Here is a 14,216-nt window from a genome sequence, read left to right on the forward strand (position 1 = left end):
TGACCCTGTTGTTTGGACGTCCCGGAGCTGCGCATGCCCAGTTGCGTCTCTCGGTGTAACTCATGAATATTTAATGTGGCTCCTCGCTCGGCGCCCCGTGATTGGTCGCCGTGGCCCAGTTTCCTGTGTTATGTTGTGTAGAGGCGATGTTTGAGGGCATCGGTCTCAGTGTGTGAATCCAGTGTGAACGCCGCTGCTGTCAGAGTCGAACCCCTCCGGAGCGATCGCACCATGGACGGAGGAGCCGCCTCCACGCTGTCCGCACACTAACGGGAATAACATCTGGCGTGAACTTGGATTTTGTGTTGTCGTCCTGTGGGTTCGGGAAGAAACGGGTCGAGTTCAGTGAAAGAGTTTGGACTTCACTGAGGTTCCTCACACAGAGCAGCTGGACTGCAGACAGGGAGCACTGTAGAAGACAGGATGGTGAGTGCTGTTTACATTATTATGGCACAGTCAATATAATCCAAATATTTAACATAGATCCACGTGTGACCGATACAGGCTTCAGTCAATACATATCTAAAATGACACTAATTCCAGTTTCCATAAATTTCCTTTTAACTTGAAAATCTCATGTCTATATTTGTTGTATTTTTCCACATATTTACAAATAAGTGCTGTAGTGCAGGTGATCATAAGTCACTGACCCAGAACTGATGTGATGTCAGGTGTCATTTAGAAACATTGGTTCAGCTCATTCTTTAAAAACCGGTTTGTCTTGGAGGACGCAGCAGTGTGTCATGTGGAGTGTGTGTACCGTATGTGTGTGGCTTGTTGTGGGTGCGTGCATTTCGTGGAGACAGGTTTTTCCTGGTTACTGGGTGCCATTCCTGACACGCCTAGAGCCAGGTAATGGAGGAGGACGTCATGTTGCCTCATCCTTGCGTTCTGGCGACAGCTCCTCAGGTCACTGTGGATGATCTGCCACCTGACTGTGGAAGATGGTCGTTCTGCTTGAAGTTTATATGACTGTGACAATATGGCCGCTTCTTCCTTATTGGATACATCGATATTAAGTAATTGTTTGTAATTTGGTTTTGTGTTGAATTCTAATTAACACCTCAGGAATGTTATGAAAACATGTTAAAATGAAAAGAAAGGTTGATCATCCTCATAGTTATCTCCTCTTGACTAATCCCATTCCTCAATATGTTTCATGCATTATGGCATCTTAGAGCCTCATCAATAATCCATCAGCCAAATATATAGGTCTATCAGATCAGAAATCATCAGTACTTTATTGTTCCTTGGGAAAGATTGGGTTTCAGTGGCTCCAGCCAGGCAAAGAATGTATAAAGACCAAGACAATAACAATAATATCAAATATAGGTCAGATATATTTGTATTGCTTTATATGTTGTCCATTTGTGCTAATACAAAAAAAGCCTTTTTTTATAGAACATAATGTAGAAAAAGATGCTTGTAGTAACTTAGAAATGGTGAAAATGCTTTAGTAGATTAAACTCAAACAAAGAGAAAAGATGCTTTGGACGGAATAAGCTGATTTAGCTTTATTTTGATTTGTAGTTCCGTGCCCAGGTCAACCAATAAACAAGCATTTCATCTCAACTACACCAGGACCTATAGAGTATATACATCTGTTCATATTGATTAATATATCAGGATCAGAACCTTTCAACTCCATACATTTGTTATCAGCATGGGCCCAGTATCAGTCTGGCTCTACTTCATTATCTGTTCTTATGTTAATAAACACACAAACACTGTCTGTTTAAAACAAGTACAGGGCTGAAACCTGCATCCTGCCATCGTTACTGCTCAAATGACCCTGTTGGTGGTGTTTCCCAGAGAAAAACCCAAAGTACAGGGGTCAGCATTACAGAGCGTTTGCACTTGGAACTGTGACAAAGACAAACAAACCAACCATTCTTTGAATCTGCTCATGAGGAGACATTTACACACTTTTAAAGCAGGAGTTTTTACGGTAGTATTTTCCTAATGTATAGCTGTCATGGTTAAAGTAATGTCGGAATGAATGGGAGTTGTTTTCTCCCTGTGAGGTATTATAATGATGTTGAGGTTGAAAACGTAACATCTTAACTTTTTCGAGGATTTGGTCAAAGTAAAGAAAAGTTCATGTAGGTTTTGTCTTTACAATGTTTTAGAGCAGGTTAGGGCGAGTATCAGCTCATGTAGTAAAAGCGTCTGATTGTCATCCTCACTGTCTGGAACAGCAGACTCCAGCATCGCTCACTGGATCCCTCTCTGCCAGATGCTGAATAGCGAGTCGGTATGACAGCAGATGGTTTGCATTAGTTTCTCCTACAGGGAGGTGCGTACCGAGCAACCCCCCTCTCCCCTTCATTTCAAAGCTGGCGCTCCATTTTCAAACCCATCACTGCTGTAGAGATTTGCTCAGGAATTCAAGCCCTCGCTCTGAAAACAGGACGAACACCCATTCTGTGGAGCTGGGGAACTCGTTAGGCTTGTCGCTGTGGTTCAGTGCGCTCACACACTCCTCCTGATCAGTTCCATACGTCTTTATTACAAAGCTGCAGTGTTTGCACTACTCTGCTGTTTGTGATGATGGACCTCCTCTGTGTTGACTTAGCATACAGTGGCACTTGTTGTAAATCATTTTGGATCAGAGGAGCACACAAACAGCACACTGTTTTTTTTTTTATTTTATGAGGAAATGTAACATTTCCATAAATTTAAATATTAAAATAAAAACATTTCATTACACACACACACACACACACACACACACACACACACACACACACACACACACACACACACACACACACACACACACACACACACACATATATTTCATGTTTGGCTCTCATAGGCATACAGAATGATGAGAAACCTTACTAATACAGCAGAGGGATGATGCTAAACTTTCGGTCATTTGTTTGTTTGTTTCTTGGTTTCTTGGTTTATTTGTAAGAAATATATCACAAAAACTAATTGACGGATTTTCCACTGGGAGAAGGATGCGTTATGGGTCAGGGAAGAACACCTTACATTTTGGTTCTGATGTCGATCAGGGAGCATATCAAGGAATTGGCTTTAACATTGGGATATATGGCATAATTAAACATTTTCACTGTTTTCCCAGAGAATAACTCATGGATCTTGATGGAAAAAATCTGGCATATTTAGGGAACTGATATCTATGAGTGAATGAAATTTGGTGCAGCTTGAGTTTAAGGGGACTGTTGGGCCTGTCTTTTGTTTTTGTTCAAACTCAGACATGGAGCCATTCATCTGGTTTGACTGTACATTTTACACTTACACATTTAAAAAAATGTATTAAGTGTTTCATGTTCCTACACAGATAGGATTCATTTCCCATAACAATAAATATTTATATTTGTAACTATTGTTGTCTACTGGCTGCCATCTCACCATCAAATTTTAAAATGAGGAACATGAGGAAGGCTAAGCATCATCTCCACAGAAACCAAACGCCTGATTGGTGTTGTTATTTTTATAACGTCGGGTGGTACATCAAGAAGTCCAGTATTCTAGTTACGGTGAAACATGATCTTCTGACCCTGGAAGTGGTGAGGTGACGAGCACTCCGTGGTTTTCTCTCCCTGTGACTCAAGTTTGTTTACTGTGTTGTCTGAGTCCCCAGAGCACAGTGCAGCTGCACAGTTTGGCTCGGCGTGGCTTTCATAGTGTACACGACTCCGCTGTAGTGCTGGTCCTGTAGTCGCAGCCAACACGGCGTGATGAGGAGAGGAAGCAGATACATCAGCTGATGGAGCAACTGAAGCAACTGAACAGATTGGTGTGTAGGATGCATGTTCACAGAGATGAAAGTTTCCTGCTTGTACAATCTATTACAATGCTTTGTGTTTGTTCACCATCGAGCAGATAAACACTCCCATCAAACAAGGAGAAGTGAAGTCTACATTCCTGCGTCTTAGTTTCTGTCTGTAACAGTTTCAAAATGTGTCAGGTGTTAAATCATTTTACTCAGCTGTTATCGGATCATTGTTTGCAACTCAACACCCGAAGAGACCACTTACATTAAATAATGATCTCAAGAACACAATAATGCTGTTACCCCCAGCAAGGAGGTTATGTTTTTACGTCCGATTTTTTTATTTGGATCTGCACTAAATTACACACACTCATAAATATCAGTCCCCTTAACATGTCTGATTCACTCTATCCATTAATTATTCTTTGAGAAATTAATAAAATCATTGAAAAAGGTAGGAAAAAAATATTGGAAAAACCCCCAAAAAAACCTGGATTACCCCCTGGTCCAGATCCGCAACAAAATGTATAGGGTTCTTTCCTGATCCATACCACATTCTACCACCAAGTCTCGTAGTAGTTTGTCCAGTAGTTTTTGCGTATTTAACAAATGAACAAACAAATAAATGCAGACAAAAACATAAACAACTGAGATCTTGATGAAAAAAATCAGGTATATTTAGGGGACTGATATATGAGTGTGTGTAAGGGACTGTTGGGCCCTGGCGGGGGGTCTCTGCCCTTGTGAATGCCAGTCAAGTGGTAAATGTTATTTGTGACAACAGAAGTCCTGCTTCGTGCGAATGTTAATACCAGTTTCATGTTTGTTTAGTTTATCTTCCTTGCTCTTCGATCATTAACCGAGTCGTCTCCTGTCACAGCCGCTTAGTTGAATTTGCATGTATGACTTCCCTCATCATGGAAAGGGAACAAGGTCGGACTCTTGCTGCTGTCCTCTGCTTATCTGCTCTAATAGTTTCTCATTGTTTGGCTTCTGACTCAGTGGTTAAAGCCTCTCACTCTGACCAGTGGAAACATCATGCATCTAGTTGTTCTCAGTCTGCTGTAGGATTGACCTTTACACTGCTATTATTGAACCTTACTTCCTTAACACAGACACTGTACTGGTTCAGGGAAGCAAAATGACAGTCATATCATAAGTTGAGTTTACTGAGTGGCATCTTGTCTTTGTATTTGTTTGCTCTGTTGAGTCAAAATTGGATGCCACCTTTTGGTTTTTGATGCTTTTTAATATCCAAAATCAGTTAAAAATGACCTTTATCTGAATATCTTACAGTGATAAGCTCAAAGTGGAAAGTGTTTAACTTTTCCACAGACCATCAAGGAAAAAGCTTTTTAAAGGGTTGTCAGCTGTTGTATGGGGAAGACGTGAAGGAACCGGCTGGAAACAAAGTCAAAATTAGCTGGTTTTAATGAGTTGTGTTTTCTGGCTGGTGTCCCATCATGTCAGGTCTGAATCAGTACATTTCTCACTATGGAATCATGCAGTGACTGGAGTATTAAAATAGCATCCTGTTGAGCTTTAAATACTAGTTCTACAGTGTATTACACACACTCACAAGGTTCAACTGAATATGGTCTGAGAGTAAAGATAAAACTAAAAGTCAAACCGATTCCCAATCAGAGTAGATTCCTGCTGTAGCTGAATGATAGAGACTACATGCTTTATCTTTCATGCTGTATTCGGTAGCAAATCCATTACTAAGGGTTGTGACGGCCGTGATGTTATCATGTCGTCACTTTTGCTCTCCATGTGGATTTGTCTGTACTGGGCCAAAATAAATATTGACTTGGATCTGATTGACGTTGGGTTTGGCTGCTTGCATTGGATCCCTGACATTATCGTGAGATGTGGTTTATTTACAGCAGCAAGGGTCACAGTTAAATGAATTCAACTAAATACATCTCCAACATTATTTCTTATTGAACTTCCTGCTCTTGTGAATTGCGTCTGTCTGTACATTCGTAAGCTAATTTTCCTGTTGATCATATTTAAAAGTGGCAGATTGTGGTTGAAATTAAAAACTGTGATTAACCACTGCAGAATATGCTTTGTTCTAAAAAAATTACAGTGAACAATTATGCATTTATGTGTAGTTTCATTGTACTTAAATTCTCAGACATTCGGTTAGCTCGTTCTCATTAATGAAAGATTAGGGGAACTAGATAGCGCTCAGTCCAGCCAGTGCCTCCGCCAAGGCCAAATAGCCCAGTTAGATTCAATAAAGCTGCACCAAATTACACACACTTTTTATTTTCCCCCATCAAGATCCATGAGTTATTCCCTGCGAAAAGTCAATGAAAATGTCAAAAAACACCCTTTCTCAAAATGTTCCCCGAAATTGAATGGGTTCATCCCTTATTCATATCTCATCCGTCCACCAAGTTTAATGGAAATCAGTTCAGTTGTTTATTGTGTTATCTTGCTCACAAACAAGCAAACCAACAAACAACAGGGGTGAAAAGATGATCTATTGGCGGAGCTTGATCACAACCCGACCAATCATGCTTCTCTACCACAGTTCTCTTTTAGCTCTTCGTAGAACCTCCTAGATTTGGAACAAACTAAATAAAATGTGGTTTACTGAACCACATGACCCACAATGACCTTTCTCACAGCAACACCAGGCACCTCCGACCAATGTTAGACTGTTGGACTGGGCTATTATCAACACTTATCAACACCAATCCCCATGATGTTACTGTTATTCAGTGATATACCTCTGCTTTAGAGGTTTATCTGTTTGAATGGGGATGATAGATTTCCCACAAACGGATGCACTGACCCTGTTCTGGGTACAAACACCCTGATCCAGCTGGAAGCTCTCTTGGAGACCTTACTTGCCCAAACTCATAATTCTAACTCCACCTTTCTCCTTTTACCTTCCAAGATGTGAAGGATGTGTTGAAGTAATTCCTGAGCCGCAGCCAACACAGAAAGCCCTCAGGTTTAGTGGCATTTCACCAAACCATGTGCTCTGTCAGGCTTCTCCTCCCTCTTCAGTTTGAGATGAAAACACTGCCGTTTGTGTCCAACATGTATTTTTCATGTATCCAGTTGCTAGAAGAGGAGATGCTGGTTTGGATTTCCTTAATTGACACTTGCAGTCTTGTTGTGGCACGAAGCACGGCTATGAATGAGTTTCCACTGCGGATGGCTTGTTTACATTCAACCACTACTGAGACTGCTTTACAGAGGAAGCACAGCACTCTGTGACATGTCTCTTGTCTAGGATTTCAGCTGAGTTCCACCCGAAAACCACATTTTCTTTGATATCAAAGTCTATTAGTGGCCTTGGTGCTGTTGTCATCCATTTAAGAGACTGATTCGGTTTGAGACGTTTAAAGTAAGCAGCTCTAGAGTGTCCACAGTTTCACTCCAGTTAGATAAAGTAGGATCGAGCCTGTGTGAAGTTGAAATGTAGCTCAGTCTGAGATGTGTTAAAAATCATCCAGTGTCTGTTTACACTTAATCATTCGGTCCTGTTTGTCTCTGGGAGGGCTGGTGCTCACTCCCGTCCTGCAGGCACAACATTACAGCGTCATCACAACCAGTCGCTTCTCAAGTTACCACATCGCAGCAGGATAATACATTTCCTTTCATTCTTCCCTTGTATGTGACCTCTCTCAGTTCAGATCACAAACACTGTGGCGTATCTAGTCATGGGCAGGGCCTGGTGGTTGCATTATTTATGGTGGTGTGCCCATTACATGCAAGTGACCAAGGCACCGTTTGAGATGCCAAGAGAACTCGTGATCTCTCCTCAGCATCATCTTCTACTGTGTAGTGTTTACATTTTTATATATTTCTTACTTCCAATGACTTTGTGGTGATGTCTGAACTGCTATGGTTAGTTATCCCTGGCTATTCTGGGTATGTGAACAGATTTGAACCATATTTTAGATCACACAAAAACTTAATGGCTCCACAAATTCACAGCTTAGTTCATATTCAGCTGCAGAAATAAAATTACTGCTGTGTTGACAAGCATCAGTCAGGGCTTTAGATGGAAGTAGATGGATGGAAATGACTTCAGATGGTATATCAGAAAGTTGTATTTTTTTCCTTTTAAATTAGGTATTGACATTTAAGAAGCTGGCTCACCTAAAATCACTTTATTTACAGTCTTATAATGCTGTGATTTAATGATTGTTCTAGAGATTTCTGTGGAAAACAGGGCACATTGTCAGTGATATATAAGTCAGATGTTTTAAAAGAGAGTAAGTATAATATGTGAGGCTGTGAATATTCTGTACATTTCTCTATGTAATAAGAACAGATGCTTCTCTCCAGTTTGTTGGCAGGTGAAGCAACTGGTTACCTACTTTCTTCCTCCTCTGTGGTGCTGGCTCAGATGTTACTGCATGTTGGCTGTAGCACCACATGATTGATTGTGTGGTTTCAACTGGGAGAGCGATTAGACTAGAACATGAAAATGTACACATATAAAACAACTTTTATTTGTCAGAATATATTTAGTTATACCAGCGTTTCAACCTCAGGGACAGTTGCAGTTTAGTTGTGCAGCAACACTTTTCCACTCTGTGTAATTCACTGTGGATTTACTCTCTAATCAAGTTCCAGCCGCATCTGTATTTATCAGCATCACTTTAGAGAGAGAGAGAGAGAGAGAGAGAGAGAGAGAGAGAGAGAGAGAGAGAGAGAGAGAGAGAGAGAGAGAGAGAGAGAGAGAGAGAGAGAGAGAGAGAGAGAGAGAGAGAGAGAGAGAGAGAGAGAGCTTGATGAATATCCCATTCCTCAGAATTTCAGATGGAATCAGACTGTCTCTCCCTGTGGGTCACTGCTCCTCTGACACCACACACATGCATGCACGTACCCCCACAAACACACATACACAGATGCACATTGCTTCTTCTGCTGCTTCTAATACACTTCACATCATTGTTGGTCTTCCCCCTCTAAAGGCCAAGATCTCGCTCAGCAGTTTTATCAGTATCTCGCCTGAAATAACACACACACACACACACACACACACAGTGAGTAATCCTGGACAAAGTGCAAACACAAGCAGCAGAGACCAGGTGGAAATGCTGTTTAGAGAGTAATACTTCCTTAAGCCCTTCTGAGATCAGATAGAACCAGATATGCTTCAGTTTCAAACAAGAGCAAGAGAGGAAATAATCGGTCAAAATCAGCCCTCACGTTTTTGCAGTGAATTTGTGCTGGAGCTGTTCCCCGACTTCTTTTGGCTCCGTTCAGGAAGTGGACAATCTTGGGAGCAATTAGAGCCCTTTCAGTAATTCAGTCATACCAGGCCGGTGAATGGTGTGAATGGTTGTCTTTGATTTTATTTCCCCACTATTGACTGCATGCACTGCCTTTCCTACCTTATCCTCAATGATAAGCAGATATGGCTAATGGATGGATGGATGGATGGATGGATGGATAGCAGTGCTATACAAAGACAATGAGACAGACATGTATATTCAGTTCGGTTTTTCTGAGGTTGGAGGTCAGATTTTTCCAGAAATGTTTGAACTAATCAGTGAGCTCTGAGTGTAGAAGACATTTTTATTCTTTCTTCAACTTTTATATCCAAAAACTAAAAAGAAACGAAAGTCAAATCAGTGGTTTTGAGACTACAAAGACCGTTGAGTAAAATAATAAATAGAATGGTACAAGCTCTTGATAAAGGCTCACAGTGTTCTCTAAACATGAAACATACTCACAGAACACAATGACCTGTGTATTGCTGCTGTGTGTAGTTAGACTGTGTAATAATAAGAACTGCGGAGCAACAGCAGATTTCCTGTCTGGTGTTTTTAATTTTGATGGCGAGCCAAACCCTTTTGTCTCCATTTGGACGACAGATTCTCTCAGAAAGCCCATTACTAAATAATTACTGAATGTTCCTATAAAAAAAAAAAGAACATTTAGAAAACCCTGCTTTATGTTACCAACACAAATCAAAAACACAATGATTTTCGTAGGGCAGACAGAGTTTTGTTGGAAACTCTTTGGACTTGTTCAAGATAACTGGAATTATCGTAAATTTTTGCTTTAATTTGTGACACATGTTAACTAAATTGGATTACTATTGGTTTTTTGTTCTTGGCTCTTTCACCAGCTGCCTTTTCATCACACAGTCTTTGGCAAGTCCTGATAATAATGTGGAAATAGCTTTTACGTCTGACTCCCACTTATTCAGTGCCCCTACACCCACAGGCTTTTATAAATGGAGAATTTTCTTCTCTTTGACCAACACTTGCCCTTCAAAGTAAAAAAAGTACAAGTACTGTATTGTTCTGCAGCCACTAGTGCATATGGGAGAGACCTGATGTTTACCTCTGCCAAAGAGGTTGTATGTTTTCAACTCTGTCCGTTTGTTTGTAAGCAAGATTAAATAAAAACAACTTAATGGATTTCCATGAAACTTGGCTGAGGGATGCGGTAGAGACAGGGAAGAACCCATTATATTTTGGTGCAGATCTGGGGGCGGATCTAGGATTTTTCTTTTATTGCTTTCTTTAACATTGCAAAATTGGGCGTTTTCTAAACAATATAACCATTTTCCCATTGATTAATTCATGGATGATCTGGCACATTGAGGGAACATATATTTATGAGTGTGTGAAATTTGGTGCAGCTTCATTGTATTTAAGGGACTCTTTTTTCTAGGGCTGAGGTATGCACATGTTTTAATTGTGGGTTTTTTTCACAATCAACACAACCACAAAAACATGCTATAGCAGCTATGAAAATGTCCTTTTGTAATACTTTAGAAATCAGGTCAAGTAAACTGGTGGTACATGGCAACACTACTAATCTTAATACACAAGGGTTTATCAGACCTGGGGTCTAACGCCTGTTCCCAGTCAAAGTCAAAGTCATATAGCTCTAAAAGAGGGTGTTTTTTTAAGATAGATTTCATTTTAGAGGCTTCAACTAATACATCCTGCAGTTTGTACTCCCCTTCATTAAAAAATGCCTTTTCTAATCTGCTGATGACAAACGGGAGACTTGGCGTGTTCCTTCACAGAAACCCAACATGTGTGTGGGACATATAAGCCCCCAGATGTTGAGATACTTGACCAGCATTAGATTTACTTTGACCACTCGTGGTGAGATGTTTTCCTCAGTCATTCCCTTGTATTGAAACTGGGTGATTTCTCCACACCTTTGTAACGGAGCGATGAACGGCTTCAGTTGCTTCTTATTTTGGAAGAGAGGAGTTTGTTCTCATGGCGTTCATCCAGATTTGCTACCAGAGGGCAGAGCTAAAACGCAGCCCTAACCAATGGTGGACTGTGTGTCAAATCCTGGTGTGGAAAAAGGAGAACGACACAGACGGGAGAGAAATGAGGGGAAAAGTGCCGCTTATGATACTGAATCAAACCCAGCCATTTCCTGTACCTCGAGCCAGAGCTGCGCAGCACTCTCCATATATGGTGATGGTATTTGCATGAAGGGAAAGCCTGGGCTTATGGATCAGGAACTGGTGTCGAAATTCCTTTGTATTAACTTCTGGGAAAAGGTTGGGTCCTCTACTTCGGGTTTTTTGGGCGGTCTCATTATCTGCCCAATGGGAAAACAGATTTTTTTTTGTATTCCTATTATTAACTTGTTACGATGTCAAATACTTAGCTCTTCTTATCACCATGTTGTGGTGATGTCAGATACAAATTTCTGGGTGTTGCTCAGCTCAGAGGGAAGCATGTGGTTCCATGGTGATGGTTGTTATGGCCACCATAGACACCAATATTTCGTGTGTGTGTGTGTGTGTGTGTGTGTGTGTGTGTGTGTGTGTGTGTGTGTGTGTGTGTGTGTGTGTGTGTGTGTGTGTGTGTGTGTGTGTGTGTGTGTGTGTGTGTGTGTGTGTGTGTGTGTGTGTGTGTGTGTGTGTGTGTGTGACACAAATTCCCCTCATCTGCATAGGGGCGGTGTTTACTGCGTATGACCAGTCACTAACATGGACAAGTGAACTGACAGCAGACACAACTTTTCTCAACGAGGAGCAAACTGTTATATTAAAAAAAAAAAAAAGTTACAGCTGCTAAATGCAGGAAGGACATCTGGTAAAATAAACCTCTGTATGTGTGAATGTTTAAGTCCCAGAGCCCCCCGGGGACATTTGGGGGGAAATAAAATATGACAGGACCATGACATAATAACCAGGAGATATGAATCTGATGGGAGGAGGGAGGGATGGGGTCTGTCACAAGGTAAATCTGTGAACTATCTATCCCCCATTCCAAAAATATATTTGATTTCATAGGATAAACCTACTTAAAGGGAAGGATAAAATAATAAAACTATGTCTGGTTATTCTGCCACTAACACACCCACTAAATCAATATCAGTAACTCCCACAAGTAATGTAATGTAAGTAAAGCGATGCAGACAGTCTGTGTTACTGTGAGCACGCTGCTCCTACGTGTCAGGTTGGTTCTGTTCTTCTCAAGCAGCTGACAAAGGTTTACCATTCCCTCCGATGAGGATCTATATCTCTCATAAAGACACTGATTAGGTAACAGGATTTTGTGGGTCTCTGAAGACCCTTGTCCTCCTCAGAGACTCTAACAATCTGCACCCATGCGGCTCCACATGATCCTTTTTTTGTTTTATTTTATTTCGCATGTTTCAAAGGAATTGATTGGTCAGTGGGCGGAGCTTTTACACTGGTTGATCTATTATCTCAAACTTAACCTGCTCTGGAACAGGTTAGCCATTCAGCATAAGTTACCATGGTGATTTACCCTGATAAGAAGTGAACGAGCCTCGTAGGACTGAAAACCCTGATATAAACCTGAAGTTACCCCGATAACCGCAAATCCTGCTTGGTAGTACAGGCCCCTGGTCTTTTGTTGTTGTTTTGATGGCGAGACCCCTATAGCGGCTGGATGTTGGATTACTGTGTCTGCAGTTGGTATGAGAAGAAAATCCAGAATTCACTAAAACAAAGGGTAATTTATCATTTTCCAGATTTTTTTAAAGTACACAGTCAACTCACAGTAAAAGTATTTTTATTACGAGGATGAAACATCTGCAGTGAGTGCAGAATATTACTGTGTGATTAGCTTTTCAGGTGAAGTGTCTGGATATAAACTGGCATAGCAGAAATGTAATGTTGATATGCAGAAGCATTTTTAGGAATAGCTACTGGTTCAGTGACCCCATCACCTCAACATCATGCTATGCTACATTCACTTTAGTGTTGGACCTCCAGCGCCTGGTTGCTGTGGAGTTTCTCAGCAGCAGAGGAGTGCGGTTGTTTTCGGGCACCTCCCTGACGTCTTTGTGTGTAAGTGTGCAGCCCACTTTCCCTGTGCAGCTACTCCCTTATGGTCCACTCCTTGAAGCAAGAATATTTTCTTACTCCTCTCGCCTCATTACACAAGGCCTAAGTCAAAACAGATGAAACAATCTTTGGAATATTTGACGTTCACCTCCATGGTCTCATGTTCATTACTTCTCCCTCCTTCAGTCTGCGCTCGTTCATTCCAGACATAGCAGAGAGAGGTTAAATATAGCGTGTTCAATTGTTTTCACTTTGTGGTCGGGGCCAGCACTCTCTTAATGTCTGCTTTTAGAGAGAGGCTTTTCATTTGCCTGAGTATTACTCTTAATAAGAAGGTGGAAGTGAAAGGATACCTAGTAATTGCTTGAATTAAAAAAAACATTTGGTGACAACAACAGTAAATAAAAGATTCAGGTTGTGCTGGTCCTGGAGATCACTGAGGCCCAGTCAGACCCTCAGAGGACAAAGTGAAGTCAGATGAATGAACACAAATCTGCTCTGAAAGACTCAACGTGGTGGTAAAAATTGTGTTAAATGTCCTGAAGCCCTAGAACCACAGGGAATAAGGCCGCTCTTATCGACCCTTGTCCACAGCCACAACCTTTAAACCAAACACTTAAACATTTTGCCTAAAAGTTTACCATGAAACTCAAATCACACTTATTTACTTACCCAATATTATACTTTTTGTAAGTTATTTACTGAATGTTGTCATTCTTTATCTCCATTTCCTAACTGTACTCTCTCTACCTCTGTGCAAACTGTGTAAAGGACATATATTGATTGTTCATCCTGAAAGAGCCATTTCTTCTTGTTCACGTTGGTGTGTTGTTTCTCTCTGTGTCTACTTTCTCCACGTCACAAATTAACTACTTGGCCTCCCCGAGACATCAGCTCGTCATCGTTGCTAAGGGAGGAGGGAAGTCAGCAGCTCCCTCTACAGCGCCCAGCAAGTTGTAAAACTTGTTAATGGGTGTGATCTGGAGAATTAATCCAGCTATAATTGGCTGCTTCCCTCCTGAGGAGAGAAAACTCACTGAATTAGGCTGAAAAAGTTGTTAACATTCCTCACCACAGCACCATCTCCCATGCTATGACAGAGTCTGTAAAGTGGTTTTAATTTTTTACTGCTGTAAAGAATAAAATCAGCCTGGAGGACATTAAAAGCTTGCTGGCTGTCCTCCATGATTT

The 14,216-nt window shown here is 41.1% G+C and overlaps 1 protein-coding gene across 2 annotated transcripts in view; it reads left to right on the forward strand.

Moving 5' to 3' along the window:
- Window positions 1–132: 132 nt before the first annotated feature.
- The window catches only part of myo1ea (myosin IEa), a 50,858-nt gene continuing 36,774 nt past the window's right edge, over window positions 133–14,216 (forward strand). For both annotated transcript variants that reach the window (XM_035153861.2, XM_035153950.2), the window contains exon 1: window positions 133–426. In XM_035153861.2, coding sequence (XP_035009752.1) covers window positions 424–426 — 3 coding nt within the window. In that variant the 5' untranslated portion in view covers window positions 133–423. The remainder of the gene's footprint in view (window positions 427–14,216) is intronic.

Source organism: Hippoglossus stenolepis, chromosome 1 (genome assembly GCF_022539355.2).
Source record: "Hippoglossus stenolepis isolate QCI-W04-F060 chromosome 1, HSTE1.2, whole genome shotgun sequence".
Lineage (NCBI taxonomy): Eukaryota > Metazoa > Chordata > Actinopteri > Pleuronectiformes > Pleuronectidae > Hippoglossus > Hippoglossus stenolepis.